Source organism: Leptonotus elevatus, chromosome 11 (assembly GCF_054856555.1).
Source record: "Leptonotus elevatus isolate MCC_2025b chromosome 11, RoL_Lele_1.0, whole genome shotgun sequence".
NCBI classification, from domain to species: domain Eukaryota; kingdom Metazoa; phylum Chordata; class Actinopteri; order Syngnathiformes; family Syngnathidae; genus Leptonotus; species Leptonotus elevatus.
In genome coordinates this window covers 16,365,080-16,392,557 of record NC_141249.1, presented here as the reverse complement: position 1 = coordinate 16,392,557, position 27,478 = coordinate 16,365,080, and the positions used below count along the sequence as shown (strand labels likewise).

The window sequence follows — 27,478 nt, the reverse complement described above, 5'->3', positions numbered from 1 at the left end:
GTTAACTCCACCTAATGCAGGCAGGAACTCGGCAGCTCTCACAAGCCAGCGCAGCTGTTTATTTACTGGGTTGACACTGTGTGCAGAACTTGGTGCCTCCAACACACATTAGCTGTAAACAATTCTTGTTTTTCCTCATCAATTTATATCACATCTGTTCTTCAGCTCGTGCTGGATTTTACACTAGAGGTGTTTGGTGTAGATATCCACTTTTATTGACTATTTAACACAAAGTCACATGACACTTGACTCGAGTCAGACTTAAAAGGGATGCTTAACTCATTTAGCCATTTATATTTTGTCAAGAATTAATTCCACTTGATAAAAAAATTTGTGGGGAGGCGGCGTGACCTGATTGACTTTTGCCACAGTTTTGAGACTTATTTTAAACTTTAACTCTGGTATATATGTGTGTGAGTATTTGGTGTATTTCTATGATGTTCTGCTCGCAATTATAGCCAAACCGATTAACTCATTTAGTCCCAAAAACGTATAAAAAGTTTTATTTTACATACTGCCGTGGTCCCAAGAACGTATTTATATGTTTTTTATGCTAGAGCATACAGTAGGCTTTGATGCAGTCTCTGACCTGAAGAGGACGCTTAACAATGGTAGTTATTACAAAAAACGGCTTTTTCCCAGTGTTTTAAACAGATTTGTGAATAATGATAAAATGTTGCTATATTCTAATGCCAATTGCTGCAAAACTTTTTTTCCTGATGAAAGAAGAGACTCTTTGGTAGGTTCCATGTTTTTATAGTAATAGAACACAATATTCTGTGGGCCATGCAAAATCAGTCAAAATCCAGTAAAACAGCCAGGAGCGAAGGGGGTTGCTTCAGTGAAAATGGCTGGGAGTGAATGAGTTAATCGGCCGGCCAATATTTAATCATTTTTTATTTTACACATTACAACATAACACAAAGATAATGCCCCCCCCCATTTCCTACAATTATTAAAAATTATTAAATGATTTAAAAAAAGAGTTATTATCTATTATATTCATAAAAAAAAAAATTTCATGAATAGGCCAATAAATCAAAATCGGAATTTTATTTTGCCAAACATCAGCCTCAAAAACTCCATATAGGACGGGCTCTACTTGCAATGATAGTGACATATGTTCTTTACGCTGCAGCTCCATTGGCAGACCAGTGATTTGTATCCACATATGATATCTGTTTTCATGTGTTTTTTCTACTTGTGCTACCATAAAGAAATTCAATGAATTAGCTTGCAATTGTGTATAGACGTCATGGCATGGAAGAAGTGTGTTAAAGTAAACCTTGTTCTCAAAGGTGGGCTGGACGGAGATTTGCAGACTGTCCGTGACACCCTCGCCATTCTCCCGCACGTAGTACACAAGCAGACGGCTGAGCGGCGCCATGGCGGGAGCGACGGTGAAGCGCAGATACGACACACAGCTGTCCATCTCTGTTTGTGAAGAAGAGCCTGCGAAACATAAAAACTCAATTAAGGTTTACACGACGCTTCCAGGGACCACCTGAGTTGTTGAGCAATGTTACAGTGCATAAATACACTAAAATCCCTTTCCAAAATGGTGACTGGTGAACCACAACTTAGTGAGAAAAAACGGTATTCACCTGAGGCAGACAAAGGCGAGTGGGTGGTGTGGATGTTTTTGTCGAAGGTGACGGTGGCCCGTTTTCCTCGGTGCGAGGCCGTGACGTTGGCGAGCTGCTGACCCGAGAGGATGATGTTCCCCCGGGATGCCACCTCATAGTGCAGAGTGAAGTTACAGGGACACGTGGATTTGAGCGCCACTTCTGCCTCTTGTCCGACCTGAGACGCACATACTTACTCATATGTTGTTCAACAATATGAGAGAATATATATTCGTCTCTACAGTCTATAAAAGGAAGCAGAACCAACTTGGAGTGGGGCGCCGGGGCTCTGGATCTGGATGTGACACCTGCTGGGAGAGTACCAGCTGCTGATGGACAGGTAGCTGGGCAGGTACTGGTCTCCGACTGCCTTGCCTTCAATGGATGTCACTTTTGTCTACATGGCGGCAAATCAGATCATAACCATGAACCATTAAGGGCGTACCCCCACAGTAAGGCCATTGGAACTGTGCTGGACTCCTGTGCAATTTCATTTCCCTCTGCTGGACTATTTCATTACCCTCAACGGCTTAAGTATTGCAACAATCCATGTAACACAACAACAGGATTAAAATATATTATTGTTAAGCATTCATTCGCTACTGCTGTCAATTTTTTTAATGACCGTATTTTTCTGACTATAAGTCACACCAGTCCCAAAAAAAAAAAAGCACCATCAAGAAGAAAAAATAAACATAAGTTGCTCCGAAGTATAAATTGTACTTTTGGGAGATTTTTTTTCCTTCCATTTTTCAAAAACCAAGACCAATAACAGTAGAGCTTGGACTCATACCCAAAATCCTCGTTTAATTATGTTGACAGAAGCAAACGAGTTCCGGTTGGATTCGAAACTTCTGCTTCTAATTACAGAAACGTTTTTTTAGTTTAAAATGGCTTACCTAAATTAAAATCCCACATCACAATGTGGCCTAAAATAGAATCCTGGTCAGTAATTGCACCTTTTACTGCTGTGAATCATAAATCCGAATGCACCTTAATGCACCTTAAGTATTTGCCAACCGCCAAAAGGAAGTAGAAGAAAAGGAAAAACAACAAATAGTCATGTTGACAAATGTGTAACGTATCGCTAGTTTTAGCATTCTATGAAACTGATGTAAGCCATTTTATCACAATTTCTTGACAATAATATGTTATATGTGACCTCACTAGTCTAAACATAACATTCTGATGAATATTCCATTTGTGGAATACGAGTTGTGAAGCAAAATCCAGCCTCTTTTTATACATCTCAGTGAGCGGCCATTTTGCCACTTGCTGTCGACTGAAGATGACATCAATGTTGCTCAGGCAACGACCAATCACAGCTCACCTGTTTCCTGAAGCTGAGCTGCGATTGGTTGTTACCTGAGACCTGAGCAACACTGATGTCATCTTCAGTCGACAGCAAGTGGCAAAATGGCCGGCCCCTGAGATGGATAAAAACAGCTGGATTTTGCTGCTTAACCCATATTCTACTAACACAATATTAACCAGAATACCATATTTGGTAGGGTTGTAACGAAATCCTAACATCAGGAAACAATATTATCACGATAATTTATCACGATATTGTGGGGGGGTTGGCGTTCTAAAAAGGTCACAATATTGTAAAAAATGAGCTCATACAAAAAAAAACACAATATTGTGCTTTTGTACAGAACAGCAATACATATAAATAACCTACAATCTCTAATAACACTTAATATTGAGGCACTTACTTGCACGCACACATTGACTCGGTTCACAAGCATATTACGTTCTCCTTCATCTGACCATTAGTGTGGATTTTAAACATAGAAGGGCCAAAACATGCCTTGTGAAAATTAAATAGCACTAAAAAAAAACTAGCCAGCAGAGGGTGCTAGAACTGCACAAATGGAAATCAACCTGACTTTTTTAAACAGATGTGCTGCATTTAATATCGTGACATGACGACGACGATATTGTGGCAGTTTTAATATCGCGGATATCATGATATTGCCGTTACCGTTACATCACTAATATTTAGACTAATGGGGCTGCATAGAACATATTATTATCACAAAAAAAAACGGGGCCACTCACCTCGAGCCACACATACTGGGCGGCGGTTGGGATGGACGGGATCTCAAAGGTGGCCTGACCGTCCTTGGAAATCAGTTCACTGGTGTAGACATTGTCTTTTGGGGACAACTCGGCTTTCACACGAACCCTCACGCCATCAGCAGGGCTCCCGTCAGGGTAGGTCACCTCAAGCTAAACCGAGGCAAAGAGGGGAAAAAAAGACTCACAATGTCAATTCGCGTACCAATGGCCACTGTGGTTGCATTAAAACCCGTCGTCATGCGCTCTTACCTTCCCTTTGTAAGGCAGACCCGGCTTGAACTGTTTGCGTGTGTCCTTGGAGTACCTAACGTCAATAAGCTGCTTATGGACCGGCGTGGAATCGTCAAATGTGGATTGCCTGCTTCCGTCCGTGCTGGTGAGCGAGGCCCAGATGCTGACGGTGCCCCTGAAGTGGTCGGCCACGTCCAGGGGCATCATGTCTTTGACGCACAGGCTGAAGTTTGCGGAGCCTTTCATCTGGAGAGTGCAAAGCAGCGTTCTGGTGACGTTGGTGTCCAACATAATCTCAGTGCAGGGGCTGGGATCAGCCATAATAAGCATAAGATAGCAGTTATTTGGCATCTGGGGAAAATCATTCGAAAATCCCCAAAACTGGAATGCATGTCATGCAGCGTGTCATTTTGTGTGGCCCGTGAACGCTTGCCAAACATTTTTGGTTCAAAACTAATCAGCCTTCATAAAAATGATAATAATCAATAGCAGGGGTAGTTATGCAATATGATATGGAGATTATTAGGGTTCTCACACAAAACATATTTGGGCGTGTAAACGGCCTCGCGCTTTAGCCGCATTCCATGAACAAACAGTGCAGCTCAGCTTCTGCATAAATCCTGTATCCTATGACAAAAGCCTGAAAATGTATTTATTTAAAGTGACAGTGTGAAGATTTTTTTGATTTCTCTTAAAGAAGCACTCAAGATCTTTTCAACCTTAATTAAGTATTTTCATAACTTTTCTGATGAAACTACAAATGTGCTGACTGCTTTATGGCATACGCCCCTTTACCCATTCAATACAACTTGAATGTCGACGCACGATTACTGCTTTTCTGGCAGAAGCTGCCAAACAAAAAAAGGAAACAGAAAAAGAGAAGCTACCCGGATAAAAGGACAGTGAAGGATCAACATTGGCCCGGCTTTCACAAAAATGACGCAATCCGCTTGTCCTCATGGGAAATGTTGTCTTCCTTCAGGTTCCGCTATAATCAACATAAACTGAAAGTTCCTTAGTGTTGCTTTAAGAAAACAAAAAATAAAAATATATATTTTTTTAAAGAGCCATCACGTGACCATTCACTATTCCATCCAAGGGCCACCACAATTTGTCTCATGGTGGCCTGTCAAATGCTTCATGAAAGAGGTTTTGCTTTTCACCCAATGATATAGTATATGTTCTTCAATTATTAATACATATTTTTGTTTAAAAAAAACAAAAAAAAGACATGGACAAAACTGACCTCCATATTCTTGATCACAGGATGGCCCACCTCATGACGGTAGTAGCCTACTCCATTCACCGTCATGTTCACGCTCAACTTCCCTGACACTGCTTTTCCGAACGTGTACCTGTCGAATACACGTGAGGTGTTAAGATTGTAGATGATGTCGATTGTTCATATTATGGAAATTCTTCTGTTCTGTTGTGTGCCTTACCGAGCCCGGACAGTGGCCTGCTCACACGTGTTCAGGTCACGGATGTAGCGGGGTGGATCGATGGTTAGCTCAAACTTGGGTATGACTGCGAGGAAAGCAGAACTCTATTTAGAACATCTTATTGCTTTTTGCAATCAAAAAAAAAATAAAAAATAAAAAATAAGGTGCTCACCATATTTCTGCACTTCAAATGATTTGTTGTATGTGTGGCCTTGCACATCCACAAAGATAAACCACTCTCCAAAGACGGGTTGGTCAGACAGAGGGAAACTCATGTTGACAATGCCTGCATGAGAGACAATTCTGCTTTAAATCCAAGATAAGAGTCACAGCGTGCGACAGAGACTTCCGGAAATGGACTTTTTCACCATATTTAACAGTACAGTTATGTTGCTCTATTAAAAATGATGATTACAAAAATACTGTAACTACTTTGAACATTTGAAAAAGCCCGGAAAATGGAGATTGATTTGGCCTAAGAACAATGACAAAAAGATGAAGCAATTTCAAAATATGGCTCACCACAGCAGATTGATTTGAGACCCTTCCACTGCACCATCCTGGACCCCCTTGGATCCTAAAACAAAAATACGCAAACATCATATATAGCAAATTGTCTACATATCAATATTTGCTCCATGAAATTATTTTCATTTATTCTCAACAATCTATTCTATTTATTTTGTGGCGATTCACTTGTGGATGTTATGATTTTATTTATTTTGGCCAATCCGATTCCAGCCTCTAACTGTTGCCATGTCAATTTATACTACCGGTACATATTCTGTAGATAATTTAAACTCCTAGCAATCCTTCAACCAATCAGACTTGAAATTCGCCTCACAAGGTCTGTTAACTGACCCACAATAACATCAGCATTTTTCCAATCCTCTGATTGGTTGGTCAGAGAAAGCAGAAAACAAAACATGTCTGTAGTGAATCGCATGCATTAATGCATTTAACATTTATTTCAAATGTATTGTTTAGTTATTAGAGAAATACGGATACTGAACTGCTCCAGATCATTTACGTGTATAATTTGTCAGCTGTTTCATTTTGTTGTTAGTATAGTATTGATGGTTTCCATGACAACGTGACAGTGGGGACACCAGCGACAAGTTAACAAGAGGGAATTCCGCAAGTGTCTGCATTTCTTGTATTACGGAGGAGCAGCTCACTATTTGCCCTGCAGTGGAAACGTCTCCGGAAAGTGAAAGAGCAGCTCGGCTCGTATGGGAGCGGCTGATACGGTGCGTCAATGGGGGAGGTGAAGACGAGGCTTCTATTTCACGCTGTGTTTATCCTTGCGCTGGTCCACACTTATCGAGGTGAGTTTCCCTGTTTTTCCCGCTCTCTAATCTGGCGCCCCTGACCGGATGTGTGACCCCCCCATCCCCCACCCCCCCGTAACAAGCCCTGGGTGGTCCCACCTGACTCCACTCACCAAAATGTAGGCCTCAATCTGCAAAAAAGAAAGGGGGGGGGGGGGTTAAGTTATTTTATTTATATTTATTGTTTAAATATGTTAATCAAATCATCATAAACATGTTTGTATGAAAGTAGAATATTTTAAAAATACACTATGCAAATTGGATTTCATATCTATTATTAAATATAATTTGATTAAAAAAACTATTCATTGACTAAATTCAATAATAAAATCAAACATAATTGTACATACGTGGAAAAACATTTACTTACGTTATCAAATAACTTGTAGGTAATAAAATCGTACACATAAATTGAGCAAATATTTACTTATTTTTATCAAATATCTGGTAAATGTATTTATTGTAAAAAAATAAAAATAAACAAATTAAATAAAGTGTACATTAACATTAGAAAATGATGTAGTTAATTAAGCAACTGGTAAATTTATTTAATGTAAATAATAAAATTTAAATAAAAAAAACAAATAAATAGTAAATGTAATTTTGTAAATAATGAATTGGTAACTTTTACACGTACATTAAAATTAGAATTTAAATAATTTCATTTAAAAAAATCACTAAAATTAAACACATTATAAATAAAATTAAATATAAAAACGTCACATCTTACATTCAACACCTTTATTAATTCAATTAAATAAAAGGTTCATATATTACAATTAGAAATAACATTTACAAAAAAATATATATTATATTATTAAAACAAACAATTCTACATACATTTTTTCTGAACTGCTCCATCTAAGAATGACCCAAAAAAAACAACTGAGCACAAAAGTGTTCCCACCCGTTCTGCAACAGTTTTATTTATTTTTTACCAGCAGCTCCAAACATCCACAAACACAGTTGTGCAGCATATTTGGTTGAAACATTCCAGGAAAAACAAGCCAAGCTGGGCCTCTGTAAATAGGTACTGTACATGCCTCGGTACCCGGGTAAACCCAGGTCACTGATCTTAATCCCCACCCACTAACAGTGGGAACGCACAAGTAAACGCAAGAATTTTTTTTTTTTTTTCCCATTAACACAATATAAGATGAAATGAAAATGACTTACCTTGTCGTTAACTGGCCTCAAGTCAGGTGAGACTGTGTAGACGTTGATGAACACTGAGGACACAAAAACACAACATAGTAAACATGAACACGATGCCCCTGTTTGGAGAAACAATCAATTCAGACATTTAAGTCGAGCATGCTGGTCTCGGTCCTATTTTCAAGGACACAGTTGATTTTTTTTTAACTGGTAGATTTTTTTTTAAATTGTAGTCTGTAAAATATGCAAAAGTTCATTTTGACAACAAAATAATGATACCAGCAAAATGTCACATATACTTAATTCAATGACTGCATTATTAATTAACCATTTATTTTAGAAAATAACTACGACTGTATATCTGTCAAATAGAAGAAAAAAATTTTTTTTTGCACCACAGACCAATTTAACGTAAAAAGATTTTGTTAAGACTCACATAGAACCAAAAAAAAACAAAAATGATAAATAAATAGCTGATTAAATACACACCAATATACTAGTTGTTGTAATTAGTGGGAACCCTGCGTATGTTTATTGGGTGGTTCGACTAATCGGGGCGACCCCTAATATTCAGTATAAAACAATAAAGTCGACTTGTCATCGACTAGATATTACAGGACACTTGATAATATAAATATTAATCAGCGGTGGGCCGGATGAAAGAACATATCGTCTGACCATACGTTGCCCAACCTTGCTCCACAGTATTTAATTTGCTACATTCCGTTCATGCAGGAGCATACAATTACCAAATACCTCCTAGTTTAGTTCAACTTGACTGCCTCTTTTTAATACACGTATGATTGATTCCTATTTAAAAGGCCTTTAAAAAATAATAATAATAATTTTAAAAAACTTGGGTGTGTGGATTATGTGATGAACTAGTCAGAGGGGAACCTTTGTGTTTGGGTTTATAGACGGGCTTGTCGGTCTGGATGAAAACAGCTGTGCCCTTGCTCTCCACCGTGACGGTGGTGTAGTTGTGGAAGATGTAGCCCCCCTCTGTGAGGTGACGGTTCCCCCACAGCTTCAGGTGGGCTTGGCCTCTCAGCCCCGACGGAACCTGGCGGCACACACACACACACACACACACACACACACACACACACACACACACACACACACACACAACACAGGATTACCAAAACCAAATGAGGTCAATGGGGGAAGCGTTAAAATATTTATGGTGTGAAGTATGTTATAAGTACTTGTTGATCATATCTTTTTTTTTCTGTTATATATCTTTCAAATTTCTTAAACTCTTCTCATTTTTAACTATTAATATTTTCATACATTTCCACATTTTGAAAAAAAATATTTTACAATCACTCCTACTCACCAACCACATTTTGACCCATTCCAACAAACAGCTCATTCGGGACATCCTGGCTGTAAATTTTCCCATTTTCCAAATTCCCATATTTCTCATTACTCCACATTTTAAATGACAAGACTCGTCATTTACATGCGGTATTTATATTTGTTTATATATTTTTTTACATACGGTAACACGGTACACATTTATTCCTACTTCAAATTGTTCAGCTCATCTGGGAAATCGTTATCGCCTTAACCAAAATCACAATAAATAAATAAATAAAAACTCCCAAATTCATTTATTTTATTTATTTTTTTACATTTGACAATTATTGACACAATACCATTTCACCGTTAAAGCGTTCAGGTAACTCAGCACTTACAATTGAGCTATTTAGCAGATTCCCCAAATACCCACAATTTCACCCTAAAATCCAAAAATTAAGAAATAATTTGTATGTTCTCTCCTCCTTCCCGATTTGCCGACAGATTCAAATCCCTCCAACTTCAAATCTATCCCTCAAATTTTCAACAGTCCATTTACCTCACAGCATTTCTTCTACAGAAATTGCAGCCTCTGATTTTGGGTTGCCATGGTGACATAATCAACATTACTCTCTTAACTATATCTTAACTACACTTGTAGTTTGCAGTGCTGTAGAATTACATCTCAAACTGGAGACATTGTGCTAATTTATATTGTGCAATAGGGAAATGATTAGACAAAACTTCTATCAATGCAATTCAGTGAAAGCCACAATAAACAAAATATGAACAAAAGGCGTATAACATGGAATGCACTCACCTTCAGCTTGATGGTGCCTTTGTCTAAAACACAGAAAAAGGAGAAAAATGGCAATTACCCATGTTGTTGATTAAAATGCAGCACTGATTGCGTTTGTGCTTGTGTGTCTTGACTGTCTTCCAATATTTTTTAGGGCTACGCAACAATAATGTAACTGCTCATTTCTGGGCATTCAAGGACAATGGATGCCCTTAGCATGACTAGCAAAGAAAGGAAATTTGAATTTAAATGTACTCAACATCAAAGATGCAATAAATTGCAATAAAATGTTAACCTGAACCCATGAATTTTTGATTTGATTTTGAAAAAGATTTTTGCTTCAATCTATAGATGTGCAAGGAATTGCAATGATCTACTCCAGTCTGACTCGCTAATGCTAATTAGCGCGCTACTCGCGGCACTTTTATCACTCAAAAGAACGGCTCCACACTGCAAAAAAACAACTTTGATTGGAATAACTTGATCGTGACTTTTTCCTTCTACTCTCAAATGTGGCTACAATTTAACAGTGTATTAGACCGCGTGGAACCACACTGCCCCTAAGTGGCCAAATTGGGTACAACATGAACAGCGCTCCAAATAAAGGCACACACAGACAAAGGCAAGACAGTAAAAAATAATTTAAATAAAATAAAAAAAATTGCACACCCCTATTATATACACTATCATTCAAAACTTTGGGGTCACTACAGTATATACAGTACTGTAGTTATGCACTTGTGTTTTGCATTGAATTACAAATAAAGAAATTAAAATAAAAAAAGTGACACAAAAGTTTTTAATTCTTGTTTCTAACTGGGCTGAACGATTTTTAAAAACAATCTAATAGTGACCCCCCCCCCCCCCCCCCTCCTCAATATTGCGATTACGATTCACAATTTTTTCAAGGTCCTCTTGCCATGTATTTTTTTTTTTTAACAAACACAAGCAATGAATGCATATGCATTACAATATCAGATTCATTGTCAATAAACATTTAGGCAAAAAGATGAGGTTGTAGGCGTTCTCACCGAGCACGGAGCCGTGGCTGTGAGCCACCACCTGCCCCTTCACGGACAGCTGGACCTGCACACGAGTCTCCGCTTTGGCGTTGAAGATGGTCACGCTGATGCTCTCCTCCACGCCCGCTCGGAACACCGAGGGAGCGGCCACCAAGTAGCCCCTTTGGGGAGAGGACGGAGGGCTCACATGGTGACAGTAAAGTGGTAAAAAAAATGACCGATCGTCAAGTTTGCCAAGAGGAAATGATCATGGAAGTTGCTCTTCTACTAAATGACAAAAGGTCAAATTAACCTGTGTATCCACCTTTTGCTATTCATACAACGGAATAATAGTTATGCTCAAGATCAGAGTAGCTTAGGCATCTATAGGTTTTTTTGGGGGGTGAATATTTTTGCCCCTGAACTCTTTTACCGCCAAAAACGTTTAATGACGTATACTAAAATCCCAGTGGATGCCACCAAAAACGTTAATTGACGTTAACTACGTTTTTTTTCTCTCTCTATGGGCAGTGCAACGTCTTGTGCGTCGCTGGTTTGTGAAATCCAAAAACACCCACTAACTATGGCCAGCAGATGGCAGCATTGTATCTCTTTTCAATGGGCTCTTGTGTATCAAATTACATAAAAACATGGCGGATCTTAGGAAATAGAACGTTTTCAAGGATGACGTGAATGATCAAAGTCACTGTTGTGCACAAAATGTATCTTTTCACAAAAAAGCTTGTTTTCAATTACCGATTTTCAAATGGTGATGAATAAAGAGCAGAATAAGGTAGAAACATACTTTTTTTTTTTAATGAAAGAATGGAATCCAATCTTTCATATGGTATCTGCCATGTTTATGTAGTCATAGCACACAATATTCAGTTTGCCTTGAAAGATGAGTGAAAATGCTCAAAATCGGCTGGTTCTGTCTGGGTTGTTTTTTGGATAATGTTTGGCAATAAAAGAGTAAAACGTCTCATGTTTCTCCACAGTGACAGATACGTTCTGATGCAAAAATATCCCTAAAAAGTACTAGAAAATCACAATCGCTCAACATAAATTGACGATTTTTTTTCAGGGAAGAGTTGAAATTAAATATTTCACAGAATCGCTGGTTAGTTTGTAATTAATGGTGTGTTCCTTTAAGTACAGCCATTTCTGGCTCATGCATTATTCTTTTGGGTGGTCCGGCAACCCCTTGCACAACCTTGAAGTCTGTTTGGAACAAGGTAACGACTAAGATTCCACACGCTCGTTCTGACGTTTAATTGAAGGAAGGGGGCCCGTCACTGGGGTCACAGTGCAAAGGCCAAGCTTTGATGCTCAAAAACAGACTGAACATTAAAAAAAAAAAAAAAGACTAATTAAAGTCTTCGGGTGAATGACTGACTGCCATCTGGCATAGAGTGGGACTCCGGTGGCCATTTTGCATTTGGGTTTGCATCACCATATCCAGCAGATGGCGCTACTTTTCATTAAATTGTGTATCACATTGGAGTAGCTTCATATATGACAGGCTGGCGTCTAGTCCAGCTTGTACTCGGCTTCTCGCCTCCCCCCCCCCCCAAAAAAAAATATGACACAGTCTGCATTTACACTTTAGGCCAGAGGTGGCAGTCATGACTAAAAAAAGTAACAAACTCCACAATGCACTGCAGCCAAAACGTTTCAGAGGCCCTGCTGAAAGTAGCATGTGCACTTTTTCATATTTCAATTTAGCCCTAAGTCCGATAAGCCCTGACTGCCCCCCCCCCCCCCCCCCCTACTGAAGATCACTGAAATTAGGAGTGAGCACGCCCTGTTGCATGCCTGAGAGAAGGATCAGGTGGTTGGCATTACAGCGCTGCGGCATTACAGCCAGAGGCAAGTGCAGTTTCTAAGAGCTTGAGAGTTTGAGAGTCATGAGAAAATCCTCTGGATGGGAGAAAAAAAAAAAAAACACAGACCGAGAAACGGAATCGTTTGATCTACAATGGGCGGAAAAAAGAAACACTCGGATGAGCCCCTCTGGATCAGGTGCTTATATACCGAGTCACGTGGCCTTCTGACTGGAATTGGAAACAGTTTTATTCCAGGTTCATTTTGTCACAGATTTGAGAACACTTTTGTTCAAAATCTGATTTTTAAAAAAGTGGTATTGAACATCTATTTGTCTAATGTTGTAATGTATTTTTCTTTTCTTTTTTTAATCAGCTGATTTTTGCCAATTTTTAAAGAGCGAATATCGGTCAGGCTCTCTTGATGATTATTCTGTTCTAAGGGGCAGCACGGCGCGTGCCCTATTAGTTAGCACTTCTGCATTGCAGTTGACAGGTTCTTGGTGCAAATCTCAACTGAGTTTGCAGATATCTTCAGTACTCGGATATTGTCACGCATTCCAAAAACGTGAATGTTCAGGCATGTCCACGGTCCCTGGTGGTGCTTGAGCTCGGGCTAGGCAATAAAATTTATTAATTCGATGAATCGTCATTTTAAAGATCGAATCATTGACTGTTAGCTAAATCGCAAAATTGAGGTGCATATAAATAAATCCTCTTGTCTTTTTTCTGGATTATTAAAAGCTGTTGTTCTCATGAATAGCTTCTTCTTCTTTTTTTGCGCAAGCTATAAATGCCAAGTTTATGTTAAAACGGATTTAAAATCGGTATACATTATTGTTATCATCTATTTTGCACAGGATTATTTTTTTTAATAAACTTTCAAACTTTAAATGAATGTTTGTTGGGTTTATGACTTTGATTAAAAACGATTAAAATTGTAATCGGTCCAGAATGACTTTATTAGCTAATTTTTCTTCTTCATTAATCAATATTTGGGGGGGAAAAAACAACTATGTTTCATGATTGTGTGAATAGATTTTTTGCTTGAGCACTTGCCCCCCAAAAAAATTTGTGCACGTGCCTGGAATGTTTGGTTCATGTAAGACTCTAAATTGAATAACAAGTGTGAATGGCTGTTTGTCCTGCGATTGACTGGCGACCAATCCAGGGTGTAGCCTGCCTCTTTTAAGTCAGCCGGGATAAACTCCAATAGTTGAACTTAATGAGGACAAACAACCTCTGTAGAAAATGGATCATTTTGTATCCTTATTATGCTCTCTGGAACACATTCGGGTATTTTGTTGTCATTTGCATTTGAAGAAAACCAAACATGTGGGCTACTTACCCCTTGTCCTGTGCAGCAGTCGTGCTCACTTTGCTCATGAACAAAGTCCAACCAAGGAGGCTCAAAGCTGTCAAACGCAACATTTTTGCTGCGAGGAGGGCTTCAAAATGTGGTCTCCCACCTCCTATCCACACAAAAAAAAAAAAAAAAAAACGTCAATGAATGTGATCAGCGGTGCTTTTACCCCCTTCTTTTGCTTCTTCTTTAGAAGCCCTTCAGTCTCTTCATTGCTCGCTCGCAAAACTCATCAGTCGTGCCCTTCTTCCATGTGCCTTCTCCTTCGCTTCTTCACCCGCCCCTGTTCCCTTCGCTCACACTTCAGCATTACAAAACTGGCCGAGCGTTCTCCCACTTCGCCGCACAACCACCAAAAAGGCAATAAAAGAAGAGCAAAAAACAAGAACGGAGAAAGAAAAGTCCTCAGGTTAGCTTAAAGCTCAGCGAGGTGATCCTCTCTGCTTCACTGCCCGGGACTGACTGAATGAAGCCTGCGGGGCAAGGGAAGGCGCGCGCGCACACATGCACAAGCACACACGCGCGCACGCAAGAACGTGTGTGCGCAACACACTTTTGCACACGTGCTTCCGAGAGTGGATTGAGCAGATTCTGCTATGTAAAGAAACGAAATGGGGCCAATTTGAGAGGGCGGGGGGGATAGTACCAAAAGGGAGTCGTTCTTTCTTTAGTTATTTATTGTAGTCAAGTAATAGTTTCCTTGTTGGTTAGCAGAGAACAGCGTTGTAGTTCTTTGCTGCCACCGTGCGGTCACAAAGGGGAAGTGCAGTTTTTCAAATTGAATCGTCAAACCTTGACATGTATTTTCGTGTGTATTAAATGCGTTTGTATGTATATATGAATATTATACACACGCACACAAAATATTTTTTCCTTCAGAACATATGAACTAATTCGCTGCCATTGATGGCAAAAATGAAATGGAATTATTTATATTTAACATTTTTCCCACTTTTGTTAAAAGTATGAAAACCTTTAATTTTTTTATTGTACATTTAGAACAGATATAAAATTTGCAATTAATCGTGAGTTAACTATTGAAGTCATGCGATTAATTACAATTAAAAACATTTAATCGCCTTTTCTTATCGTAATTAATTGCATGACTTCACTAGTTAACTCACGATTAATCACACATTTTATATCTGTTCTAAATGTACAATTAAAAAAAATCTAGGTTTTCATACTCTTAACCAAAGTGGGGAACATTTTTTAAACTAATAGAAATAGTTGAAATTAATTTTTGACGTCTATACGCCATCTATGGTAGTGAATGAGTTAACTTTATTCTCATCATAGCACAAACTTTAGTATCATACAAAATAAATAAAAATTTGAAAAAAGACTTCACATCAAAAAACATTTTTGATTAGTCATTTATTCTCAAGAAAAGTGCAAATAAAAACAATTACCTCTGACATAAAAATAAGAAAAGAATGCAATTCCTGTTGCCATTTAAGTATGAATTCAACAACGTATGTTGTATATTGTGGTGGCAGTTTATAACACGATTGGCAACAAGAATCATGATTATTAATGAGCTCGTCTTCTGTCAAACGCAGCCATGAACGATGCTGCCAATCGTGAGGTCTTTTTGCTTCTCCGTCCCAACGTTGTGATAAAGAGAGCAGCACGATTTCCCTTGTTCTGGCTCAGCGAAAGACGTTTTGGAGAACACCACCTGCTCGTCCGTGTTGACCTCCACGCCGCACGCCTGACACAGCGTCCTCGTCAGGCTCCTTTCCAAGGCGAGGAGTTTGGAGAGCGCGTCCAGCGGGAAGCGACAGTTCCGGCTGCTGTAGCCGTGGCTGTATACGAGCAGCAGGTCCTTGCGGCTGGCCGTCACGTGGCGGTGCAAAGCGCAGGCCTGCAAGAAGCTCAGGCGGCGGGCGCAGCGCAGCAGACGTACCGGGTTCCGCTCCAGGAAGGACCGATTGATGGAGATGGCGAGCATGACGGCGGGGGCGCGGCGAAGTGGTGCCGGAAGCTCCATGATGTGCTGCATGGCTCGAGGGGCACCTTGGAGTGATTGGTTAGGAATATAAGCGCTTTTAGACCGTTGTATCCACCTGTACTGCTTTGTCCTTACTCGGGTCACGGGTGAGCCTAATTTATCATGGATCCACGTGGACTAAATTATTAGTACGGATGTTTGCTAAGCTCCTTCAACAACTCTCTCCTTTGCTTCCTCAAATCCTATGTCCGATTTCCATTGGTTAATTTTCATTAAATGTTTCATTTATTATTACTTTTGTCACTCAAGTTATTTCTGTGACCACCATGAGTTTTTCTTTCATTAACCGAGGGTTACCAACAATTTTGTCCACTTGTGTATTAGGTTGACTGAGCAGCTATGATTTAGCCCTACAGGTGGGCCACAGAAGCGTATGAAATTATTCATGATTTATTCATCATTCGCGCGCACGCACACACACATTGTCAAGTTGTACCTACTGAAGTGTCCATATATGTCAACAGCAAAATTGAGCAACCCACCTAAGTTATAGAGCAAACCGAGAGCCTGGAACTCCTCCTGGTTGGGATGCGGCCCCGTTCCGTGCGCGTAGCAGTCCAGTAGCCAGCTCAGGTTCTCCTGGAGGTGCATGTCATTGATGCGGGGGTCAAAAAGTCGCAGGGGCTCGTCGCAGAGCCGGTACGAGGCGTACATGAGGAAGCGCACCACCCGCTCCAAAATGGCCACGCAGTCTGGCCCGTGCGCCCTCTGGATGATCATGTCCTGCTTTACGCTGCGCAGACGGTCAAATACAAAGCTATACACCTGCAACGTAGACGCAGAATTTAATTAGTTTAGTGTTTAGAATGTTTTTAACTTGGGCTGGGTGATATGGTTTTAAAATTCCCAAATAAGATTTTGGATTTCTCGCCAAACAAGTCCATATTTGATTTTTTTTTTCCACAAATTTTTTATTTCTATTTTATTAGGTTTTTTTTACGTCTTTTTATTTTTTTACTAATCACAAAAAATTATTGAAAAATATTCCCACAAACAATAAATTTTTAGGCTTGGTGATATGGCTTTGGAATTCTAAAATCAGATTTTCCTTTTTTTCCCCACAAAAATTTAACTTTTAATTTTTTTCCCAACAAAATTTTTATTTCTGACAAACATTAAGATTTATTTTCATAAAAAAATCTTTAGAACTTGTGTGACAAATAAATTCTAAAAATTTAATTTTTGTCATTTAAAAAAAATAAACAAACAATAAAGATTTTTTTTCTTATCACCGGAATACAATTTCTGATTGAAGTTATCTTTTTGAAAAATCACTAGGGGTCAAATAAATCAGTAAATGTATTGACCAAATAAACAGTGACCATGCTTTTGTAAAACTAGCCCCTCTCAGTTCACATCATTGTGCTTTAAACTCCGTAAACCACACAAAAAAAAACATCTTCACAAATAAACACATGACAAAGCTACTAGCCTCAGTCCAAGGTTGCAGATGAGGAGATGCAGCGACCTCATCAATGAGGTAACACACAGTTTTCAGCAACATAGCAGGGGGACGGAGGTCGGCGGAGTTGGCAGAGTCTTTCCCAGCCGCCGGTCTGGAATACTCCTTGACGGCACGCAGGGGGTCAGCTCGGGGTCTGCGGTCTTTCTGCGTGCCTGCCACCATCTCAAAGCGGTGCAGGCGATTCTGGGACTCCCGCTTGTGCAGCTCCCCCGCGGGACACATGGTCTGGCAGACACCCTTGGGAACGGTATTGTCTCCACACTGCCCAGCTCTGATATTTTCTTTCACGTGGGATTTACCCCGGCCTTGACCACGTCCCTGGTTCCGCCATCTTCTCTCCCCTTGTGCTGGTCTATCATTCCGCATGGAGGTGGAGCTGCTTAGAGGAAACATAATGACACTTGAGAAACTACAACCATCATCTGTCAATTTTCTATAGTGCTTGTACTCAGAGTGGCAGGTGCAGCTGGAGTTAATTGTGACTGGGGTGAGAGGTGGGGTACACTAGACTGGTCGCTAATCAATCAAAGGGCAAATAGATAAGCAAACATTCATACCCAGTGACATTACAATTTAGACTTCAATGAACCTAACAGACCCCTGCAAGCAAAGTGAGAACATGCAAAACACCACATACCAATGTGGTTTGTATTTTTAATATATTTTACACATAACTGCGTCATATTCCGCTAGGACACGACATTTTGTAAGTATTTATCAGGCAGGTGCGTTTACGTGCTTTCGTCATCCTTTTATTGTTTCTTTGTTGTTGTTAATGGCTTCGTGTGAATGACGCGATTTTATCCAGGTTCAACATTTTCACTTTGCTATTAAATTCGCTGGTGACACTGTAATTATTATTACTATTAGCTAGCGAGACTTTAAGCGATCGAATTTACATTACGCAAAAACAAGAATTCTGCTGTCACAGTATATGGCTGCAAAAAGTATCCGTATATGTATAAAGTAAATGAAATTAACTGAATGAGATTTTGGGTTATAAACGCCATTTATGTATGAAAATAAAGTGGGAACTCACTTGCTACGAGCAGCACCGCCACAGTTCATTAGTACTTGGGTCACGGTGCTACAAATACTTCTTCTACACTCTCCATTGGCGTAAATCAATCACTTAAAGGGGCACACTGCCACCTATCGGGCAATGATACGTACAGCATGCTCATACAAATAAATACAGTACAAATAACTTTATAGAGGAACGATGCCTGAAGGGAAACTTCCAACAACAACCATTTCTATTCACTAGAACGACCTAGATGGTGTATTTTTGTTTTCATGTGGGTCTACAAACAAACCTAAATATAGTAAAAAGTGTTTGAGAGTATATGTAGCTCCACAATTACATCTTAACAAACAGGGTGCTTTATTTGAGACCATGAGACCATGTGCAGTCATCAAAAACAGGAAGTTAAGTTACAATTGCCAAAGTAGCTAAACTAAAGGGATTTTAAATATTTCACCAGGGACAGACAGGACATACCGATTTTCTAGGAAAAGTGATAATTTGAAAATGTGAGTCACATATTGATCTGTTTCTTAATTATTGTGATGCTTTGTTATAATTTGCTGTTTTTTGTACTGCAGCCCAACATTTTGAGATAAAACAAGTCTCCGAGGACTACGAGCTGTACTCTAAAATAAGCTTGCTGGTGAAATTTAACTCCTGATATCATGATTAAATCATTGTTGATAATTGTGAGAAATCGTTAACGTTATCACTTATCAGTGTCTCATTGCTTACTAATCACCTAACATGTTTTCTCAAATTATTTTCATTTCAAAAGTGTGCAAACTGGCAGCTCTTTACATTACCCAGTACCAAAGAAATAACCGTTTCAGCAAAGGTTTGCGACATCTACCAGCACTTTATTGGTGGGAGTAATCCCTCATTTAAAAACAAACGCAGTAGACTCAAAAAGCATACACACACACAAACAGAAAAATAAGCAAAACGGAAGAAACGACAACAGTAAGACATCTTAAAAGGGTCAAGTTGGTGATCCAAAGTGCATGAACTATGTATTCCTACGCTGTCAGAGACGTCATCGTTTCGGGCAGAAGAGCTCCACGGCTCTGGCAGAGCCCAGTTGCTCCTCCTCCACAGCCTGCTGCACTTGGACGGTGTGGCGGGAAACCAGCGATGACAGCTCCAGCAGTTCACAAAACACACTAAAAAATTGTCCAAAACAAATACACATCAGTTGTATACTCAAAGACAGCCTTACAAAAATATCATGAGTCTTTGGCTTGAGTACCCACCCAGATAACTGCTGACTCGTGTCTTTTGAAGCCTTCTTCATGTCTTGAAGGCAATTCAGAGCGACTCTGTTTTCCTCGTGATCTCCCTCTGTGCACTCTTTCAGAAGCGTCTCGCTTTCCTTTAAACAAGCCTCCGCTTTACCTTGAGGGAAGAAAATGACAGTTTTTTTTTCCGCATTCATCCATGTAAAATATTGAAATAAAAATAATGCGGCCACCGACCAAGAAATTCCAGACTGTCGCCGGCAATGTGGAAATTCTTGACCGGTAGCTCGTGTCGAGTGATGTCCACAGCTGAGGCCAAAGTCTTATATGACTCTGTGAACAGTTTGGCAGCTTCTGCCGCAGGAGTCAAAGCAGAAATCTGATGGAACGATCAAATGGCGAACATTTCACACCGACATCATTTGACATCTTTAAGATATATTTTTTTTTAATAGGTTTTGATGTCCTGACCTGCATATCCAGAAGCTCATTGGCCAGCCTCCGCTTTTCCGCGAGGAGATACTGGCGCTTCTTCTCCATCACCTTGCTGCGCAGCGCCTCCTCTTCCTCCATCATGTACAGCAGCCTTGCCTCCACCTTGGGCTTCAGCTTGGCCATGTTATGCGCCATCTAAAAAAAAATCAAACAACCACATTTTAACGGAGAAGAACCAACTCAAGGACGGCGGGCCGGTCAGCCTGACCTTCGCCGTGAGAAAAGCCAGGAGCAACGCTTGCATCTCGAGCCACTTCTTTTCTTCTTGGCTACTCTCGGTCTCGTCGGCATTTTGGGGAACTGTTTTACCTTAAGAGATTGACCAGAAAACCATAAAAGGACGGTCTCGTTTGTAAAAAGAACACGGGCTACTCGGTTTACCTCCAATGACCGAAACATCGAAATCAGGCCGAAAGCAGTGTCCGTCAGAGAAGGTCGACTGCAGGACCGTCTTTCGTAAGAGTGAAGTCTCGGCTGAAAGTGGCATAATGCATCCATTTCAATTAGGCAACATAGGCAGGCTCACAAATCAAGACATTGTTTGTTCTTTCCATTTTCATTTGACATTATCCCCCACCCCCAATAAAAAAAAACATCAATTGCAATTTACATGGAGTAAAATTTCCTTTTTTTTTTTTTTAAATAACCAATTGAAAATGGAAAGAGACCGTAGCTGTTTGAAATCTGTTTGTACTCATTCGTACACGCTCCAAAAGCTGGCGTGCCCGTGGTGTATCGTGGAGGGGTGCATTTGGCACTGCTGGGTTTCGGTGACAAGAACTTGTGTTGTAAACTCCCAGAATCGTTGTTGTGGTGGTGGTTACTCTGTGGAAGAAATCACATTGATGAGGATTGATAACCAATGAGTGGAAATAGCTAGGCTCTATATAAAATACACAATTTATTTGTATTACTAGAAACCAATATTTACTTTGTGTATATATTTAAACAAAACAAAAAAATTCAAAAGCATTGCATTACCTTTGAAAGAGATGACCTTTCAGCAGCTTGCATGTACCGAGATGGGACAATCTTTCCATTTGCTAAATAAGGATAAATGCAACATTGGTATATAAAAAAATAAAAATAAATTTTAAGTGACTAGTAGAGAGTCCACCTCATGCAGCATAATAAAAAAAGGATGGATTTATTACATACACAGTGCAAAAACTGGCGAGCTCATGGAGCATCGCGGAGAGGTTCCCACTTTTACTTTGGCAGTGCCGTCTTGAGGCGTGGAAGGTCTCTGTGGTAAACTCACAGAATCGCTCTGTGTGGGTAACATGATAATAAACAAGTCAGAAATGTCTGCTCAATTAGAAGCCTGCCCTAATGTTATTCAACATATAATTTAAATGTTATAATAAAACCTGGGCTGGATGATTAATACACCTGATTAATTGGAGTTTGGACTTTTGAAAGTCTATTGTCTTCTGCAGTTCAAAGCATGTCCCCACTGATGTGCACCGCTTCGACTAACAACAGAGTACAGTTGTTGTTTTTTTAAATAATTATTTATATTTCTATGAAGTTTAATGCAAGCTAATGCTGGGGGGAATGGTAACAGGAAGAGAGAGAAAATAAAGCAAATTTCAGAAGGGGAAAACATGCTAAACTTGTTCTGAATTATGGCTCATTTATCTTACGTAAAAAAATAAAAAGTTAAGAAAATCGATTTTTTTTTTAAAATTATTATTACAATCACAGACAGTGAGGAAACTTAAGTGTAAGACCATATCACCCATTCCTAAACATAACCTACCTTTGAAACGGACGACCTCTCAGCAGCCTGCGTGCATCGAGACGGGATAACAACTCCATTTGCTAAATAAGGAGGAAAATGTAATATTGACACTTGTAGAAGAAACTAAATTCCTTGTGGAGTCTCACTCATGATTATGCGTGTGCGAGATCTGGCAAATTAACTGCAAGTGTGACATGACATATCGCGTTTAGTAAGAGGAAGACATGCACTTAAAAATAATATACTTAACACTTACATTTGGAAGCAGGATGAAGGGGTTTCTTCGCAGTTGCATTCCTGTTAGTTTTATTCGCGCCGCTCCCACTTTTCGAACTGAAAACAGATCGAGAGACAATCACTTCGAGATTACGTTAAAATACTAATAATTCGGAAAAGGCTACGTATAAACTTTTCATTTTCGACAATTGAGACAAAATGATTGAAAGCAGAACAAAACCTTTTCGTGTCTGCGGCGGAACTCTTGATAGCGCTCGTTGTTTGCGTTGTTCTTCTGGACGCCATTTTAAACTTTCGGACGAGCCCGCCCTACCCGCCAAATTTATACTGGTCGATAGGAAACAAGAAACGTTACATTGGTTCCCAAATTTGTTGTTGTTTTGCAATTACATGCATTAAATATAGTTAATCTAGTAAATGCTCGATATTACAACATTCCACAAACCACCAATTCCCAATTTAATTATCACATTCAGTTAAATTAGCAGAGAATAGATTCAGAGATTCATTTTGGGTTATAGTAGGGTAGTCTCAAGCATGTCTTAATAATAATTTTAATTCAGTATAAAAAAAAACCGTTTCAAATTAAGATTTCTAGGCCCTTGTCAGGGTTTGAAGTACATGCGTGTGTTTGAGTATGTGGGATTGTCTAGTGGAGACACGAGTAAAAGTGGCAGTGAATTCATTACATTACATCCTTCCTTGTTTTCTTTCTCCATCCTCACCTACTTCCTCCCTTAATTCCTTCCACACATCCTTGTTTCCTTAATTTCATCCGTGAATCCATCCGTTTTTTCCACTTTACACCTTGAGTTTTATTCTTCCTTCCTTTTTATATAAGGGAAAGATCCATCCTTCCATACAACCTTCTTTCCTTCATTATAGACAGTACCCATTTATACATACCCAAATAAAACTAAGGTCTTACATTCATTGTAATGAGGATGTGCACACTTGTGCTACCACATTCTTTGACATCCTATGTCACATTAATGGTGGAAAGTTAGGAAATGATCTTGGTCTCAATTATATATATATCACAAAAACCTTGCATTTGAACACTAGTGCTTAGATTTAATGTCACCGACATCTATATATAATTCCATTTTTACTCACAAATGTACTTGGTGTGAATGTTTTTTTTATACAACATACTATCTTTATTGATGCTTGATTGTACATTTTAATAGGCTTGTATATTACTTCATTTTGCTATAAAGTAAAAAAAACAACACAAAAAACTCCCATCTTGTTTAGGTTCTTCATGCAAACGAATAACTAGTCATCTGTTCTGAACAGTGCCAGCTGTAATAACCGAACTCTTTTAAAGTGCACCCTCACCATCTGGACTTGAAGTGATGCTTCAACCGTATTCTGGTTACCATGGTCCACTAAACATAAACGCACTATTGAAGATGCATGTTTTAATACATAACATTTTAATTTGTTCAAACAACAAGTTTCAAACATTTTGGCAAAGAACAGTGAACAGAAAATATTTACAATCTGGAACACAGTGAAAAGACACTTTACAGATAAAGCATAAAAACATAAAACGTACCACTAAGTGGCATACACATCAGGAAAAAACAAGAAAAAGAAACTCTACTCAAAATATACAACTTGTAAGCGTCATGAGTCTAACAAGGTCATTTCACGTCAATGTGTTGGAATTTGAAAAAGCATAACTGAACCGGGGTTTGTTCTCCTTGAATAAATACGATGCAATTAAAGTGTACATAGTCGCTCAACAAGATGGAGCGAAAACACAAACTGGCAGACAGGCTGTGTTGCACTAATATTACTGCTTGGGGAGAGGTTTTCTGAACAGCAGGATGTGAGGTTCTGTGGAGGAAAGGACAAACTAATTAACAATACGTTTATAACCGCAGTCCTTTAAATATCACCACTCATTCATAACTAAAACATGTTACAGTACTTTTGTCCAATCAGATTTAAGCCTTAGTGTTGCCATGTTAGAGCAATCTGCCTAGGCTCTTATAAATCAGCAATATTAGCTAATGTAAGGTCAACTCCATGAGCAATAAGGTTGTTTTTCTTTAACCAATCAGATTTCAAATTCATCCTTATAAGGACAGTCCTGGTGCCACCAACATTGTTCCGTCCTCTGATTGGCTGATTATAGCACTTGTTTACCAACATATTTTTGATTTGCAAAACACCGCTGGACACATGAAAGACTAAACAATCAGCAAAAATTATGATTATGACAGACAAATATTGATTCTGAAATGCTCGAGAAAGCGTACAGGGCACAGTTGTATTGTGTTATATACACACACATGTGTATATTTGTTTTAATTTATGTATTGTCTAGATAAATTGAGAGCTTAAGTGTAGTCACATTTTTACTTATCATTTCATGAAACGTGAAAAGTCGAAGTAATAAAGACACAGATTTGTTTGCATTACTGTTGCATTACCTACTGACTCGTGTTTACGGATTGTTTGGTAGAATTTTGTGAAGTTCTCATAGTAAATACTTAACAGACTGCAAGTCAAATGGCTTAGCAAGTCAACAACTCTAAGTCAAGTAGATAAATTGTATTTCATATTAATTCATGGTGTAATTGCCTTTATTTTAGCATAAGCCAACCTATAAGATTAAAAGACTTTTAATATTGTTTATTTTAACACAGATTAAGTTATTGCTTGTGTTTGTTGAAGCTACGTTCATTCCAATTCTTTTTTGTTTTTGTTTCTCCAATTCAGTTTTGGTGTTATGACCTTTTTCTTCCTTCTCAGGGTTCGATTTAGAAGCGCAGCGACACCTTACCAAACCCAAAATTGGCAAAATTGTTTAGAGTGCAATAAGTTAAAACCGAATGACACAAACTGCCACAAGGCCGTCAAGTTAGCGTGCTGAAGTGACAAAAGGGTGGGCGTGTGCGCCTGCGTGTCACTCGCCTGGCTTGTGGATCATGTAGTGGATCCATCCCTGGCTCTGCTGCACGCCGAGGCCCCGCCACTCTTCTTCGGACATGAGGTGCGAGGCCGGCACCAGTTTGGACAGCGGCTTCGGTAATGTCACATGCCTGCCGGAACGCAAAAAAATGGCGACTGTTACATGATCACCACACTATGTTTGGACAAGTCTGCCAGTTAGCTCACATTCGGATGACGACATCGCGAACGAAATATACACTTATTTCAACGTCAGTTTGTTTAAACGCGTTATTGTGTAGCTAACAAAGATTAAGTAACATATAAACACTAAGCAACGGAACAATGCATACAGAACTCTTAGTTAGCTTAGCTTTTAGTTTACCTGTATTCGAAGGCGTCGTCGTTGTATTTTTCAGAGTAGTGAATGTCTTTCTTCGACATTTTCCTCAACAGGCAAGGCTGAATGACGAAAAAAAAAAAAAAGATGTTTTAGCCGATAGACAAATTAGTCGAGTCGTCCGTTGACAAAATAACGTGCTTGACACGCTCCCAAGTCTGAACTGTGACTATGGCTTGCTGAGAAGTGAGCTCAATATTTATATCTGGTTTAAAAAGTAACGTTCGCGTCCGCGCCTTCGTCCGATTGGTCGAAAAGAACGGACGCGGAAAAAAACAAAGAGCTGATAGCCAATAGGAATCGTCAACGTTTGATGACGTTGTCTTTCTTCTTTGGTCATCGAGAATGGCGGTTGCATTCAGTTCATATTCGTTACCGCCACCCAACGGATCCTTAAAACAAAAACAAACGCAAAAAAAATTATAGTGATTCATCTTTTATGACCGTTCAAGAGTCTTTTACGAACGGCACGTAGTCAACGTACAGCTTTTCATCTGGTCGTTTTATATTTATGGCAACGAAATGCTTTTCATATACAGTAAATAAATGTTTACTGACTTTACTCCTGGGGTAGTGGCAGACTTTGCACACTACAGTATGCTGCATGGCTGCATGTTGTCAAAAAATCTTTCACCCTTTCATGTTCAAAATGTTATCTGCACGTTAGAAGGTCAGAAGTTCAAATCTGGACTGCGGATTTTCTCTGTGAAGCCTGCACGTTCTCCCCAAGTTTGCGTGGGATTTTTGGCTTCCTTCCCACAAACTGTTGCATGTTGGGTGCATATCAACCTAAAATATCCCAATGTGTGAATTAAACGTGAGTGTTTAGGATAAACACTATATAAAACGCATAGCTGGGTGGATGGTGTTGTGTGTTCTGTTATCTAGAAGCCACAATGTGCACGACCATTTCCTTTGAGAGGTCTGCTGCATGCAGCTCATTTGCTGTCTGCCTTAACCTACTGCCCATTCCATCCATGCTTGAGAGCCTTGATATTTCCACTTTCTTTCTAAACATGTGCATCAGTTATACACGGTATACCGTCCAAGTGCAAACGTGCGTTTCGGGTTACCAACGCAGCAGCGCCTGTTAAAGATTAATGCCTGTTTTCTTCATATGTCACTTGTCAAAGCCGCTCGGTTACGGCGGTCATCAAATCTGCAAAATGGTGGGGTCAGAAGAGGGCACAGGAACAGAAAATTTCCACGAGTCCATAATATGAAAGAGGGTTGAGATTGACAGATAAATATCCAGCTGTGTATTGCAACAAAATACAAATTTTTAGGCTGTATTGGGCTGTAACTGTACGCCACAAAATCATGATTTGGTACTGACTTTGGTTCTAAGTTCACTTAAAGTAAAGGGAACACAATGCAAAACAAACTTCTTATCTTCTAGAAGCCGATTCATCCATCCATCCATCCATTCTCTGAAAATTACATTTAAAATTAAACATCAACAGCTAAAATCTTTTCTTTTTAGGAAAGTGCAAGATGAATAGTTTGTCTTCATTTAGGGGAATTGCACTATCAATAGTTTGCTTTCTTTTAGGAAAACGTGTCATTGTCTTCTTTTTAGGAAAGTGCAACATAAACACTTTGTCTTCTTTCCAGGACAGTTTATCATTTATAATTTGTCTTCGTTTTACACAACTCAACTTTATTTATAAAGTGCTTTCACATACAAACATACACTTTTAATTTGGAAAATCATGATTAACATTGCTGCCAATTTTCTGCCGTTGCCGTTCTGATGTTATGGATCAAACCAGTAGACAAAGAAAAAGGAAATGTAGA

General features: G+C 39.2%; 4 protein-coding genes across 4 annotated transcripts in view; all 4 read right to left on the bottom strand.

Annotated features, from left to right (window-relative positions):
* cpamd8 (C3 and PZP like alpha-2-macroglobulin domain containing 8) overlaps positions 1–14,760 on the bottom strand; it is a 43,936-nt gene extending 29,176 nt beyond the window's left edge. The window contains exons 1-15 of the mRNA XM_086089188.1: positions 14,143–14,760; positions 11,002–11,153; positions 9,992–10,014; positions 8,767–8,932; positions 7,891–7,943; positions 6,828–6,845; positions 5,906–5,960; positions 5,556–5,669; positions 5,384–5,468; positions 5,188–5,296; positions 3,960–4,187; positions 3,690–3,860; positions 1,894–2,022; positions 1,605–1,803; positions 1,286–1,452 (exon numbers count right to left, since the gene is read on the bottom strand). Coding sequence (XP_085945314.1) covers positions 1,286–1,452; positions 1,605–1,803; positions 1,894–2,022; positions 3,690–3,860; positions 3,960–4,187; positions 5,188–5,296; positions 5,384–5,468; positions 5,556–5,669; positions 5,906–5,960; positions 6,828–6,845; positions 7,891–7,943; positions 8,767–8,932; positions 9,992–10,014; positions 11,002–11,153; positions 14,143–14,225 — 1,752 coding nt within the window. The 5' untranslated portion in view covers positions 14,226–14,760. The remainder of the gene's footprint in view (positions 1–1,285; positions 1,453–1,604; positions 1,804–1,893; positions 2,023–3,689; positions 3,861–3,959; positions 4,188–5,187; positions 5,297–5,383; positions 5,469–5,555; positions 5,670–5,905; positions 5,961–6,827; positions 6,846–7,890; positions 7,944–8,766; positions 8,933–9,991; positions 10,015–11,001; positions 11,154–14,142) is intronic.
* Positions 14,761–15,525: 765 nt separating this feature from the next.
* Positions 15,526–18,729, bottom strand: sac3d1 (SAC3 domain containing 1). Its single transcript, XM_086089409.1, has 4 exons — positions 18,676–18,729; positions 17,604–18,015; positions 16,654–16,936; positions 15,526–16,176 (listed from the first exon to the last, which is right to left on the bottom strand). Exons 1-4 carry the CDS (start codon positions 18,702–18,704, stop codon positions 15,710–15,712), a joined length of 1,191 nt encoding a protein of 396 aa, XP_085945535.1. The 5' UTR covers positions 18,705–18,729; the 3' UTR covers positions 15,526–15,709.
* A 773-nt stretch (positions 18,730–19,502) lies between these two features.
* Positions 19,503–22,681, bottom strand: haus8 (HAUS augmin like complex subunit 8). Its single transcript, XM_086089598.1, has 12 exons — positions 22,598–22,681; positions 22,397–22,473; positions 22,159–22,220; positions 21,555–21,666; positions 21,378–21,439; positions 21,101–21,221; positions 20,778–20,870; positions 20,605–20,705; positions 20,373–20,531; positions 20,139–20,280; positions 19,917–20,058; positions 19,503–19,826 (listed from the first exon to the last, which is right to left on the bottom strand). Exons 1-12 carry the CDS (start codon positions 22,660–22,662, stop codon positions 19,700–19,702), a joined length of 1,263 nt encoding a protein of 420 aa, XP_085945724.1. The 5' UTR covers positions 22,663–22,681; the 3' UTR covers positions 19,503–19,699.
* Positions 22,682–23,795: 1,114 nt separating this feature from the next.
* On the bottom strand, positions 23,796–25,919 carry cks2 (CDC28 protein kinase regulatory subunit 2). Its single transcript, XM_086089079.1, has 3 exons — positions 25,667–25,919; positions 25,306–25,433; positions 23,796–24,222 (listed from the first exon to the last, which is right to left on the bottom strand). The coding sequence occupies exons 1-3, from the start codon at positions 25,723–25,725 to the stop codon at positions 24,179–24,181; spliced, it is 231 nt and encodes a 76-aa protein (XP_085945205.1). The 5' UTR covers positions 25,726–25,919; the 3' UTR covers positions 23,796–24,178.
* Positions 25,920–27,478: the final 1,559 nt, after the last annotated feature.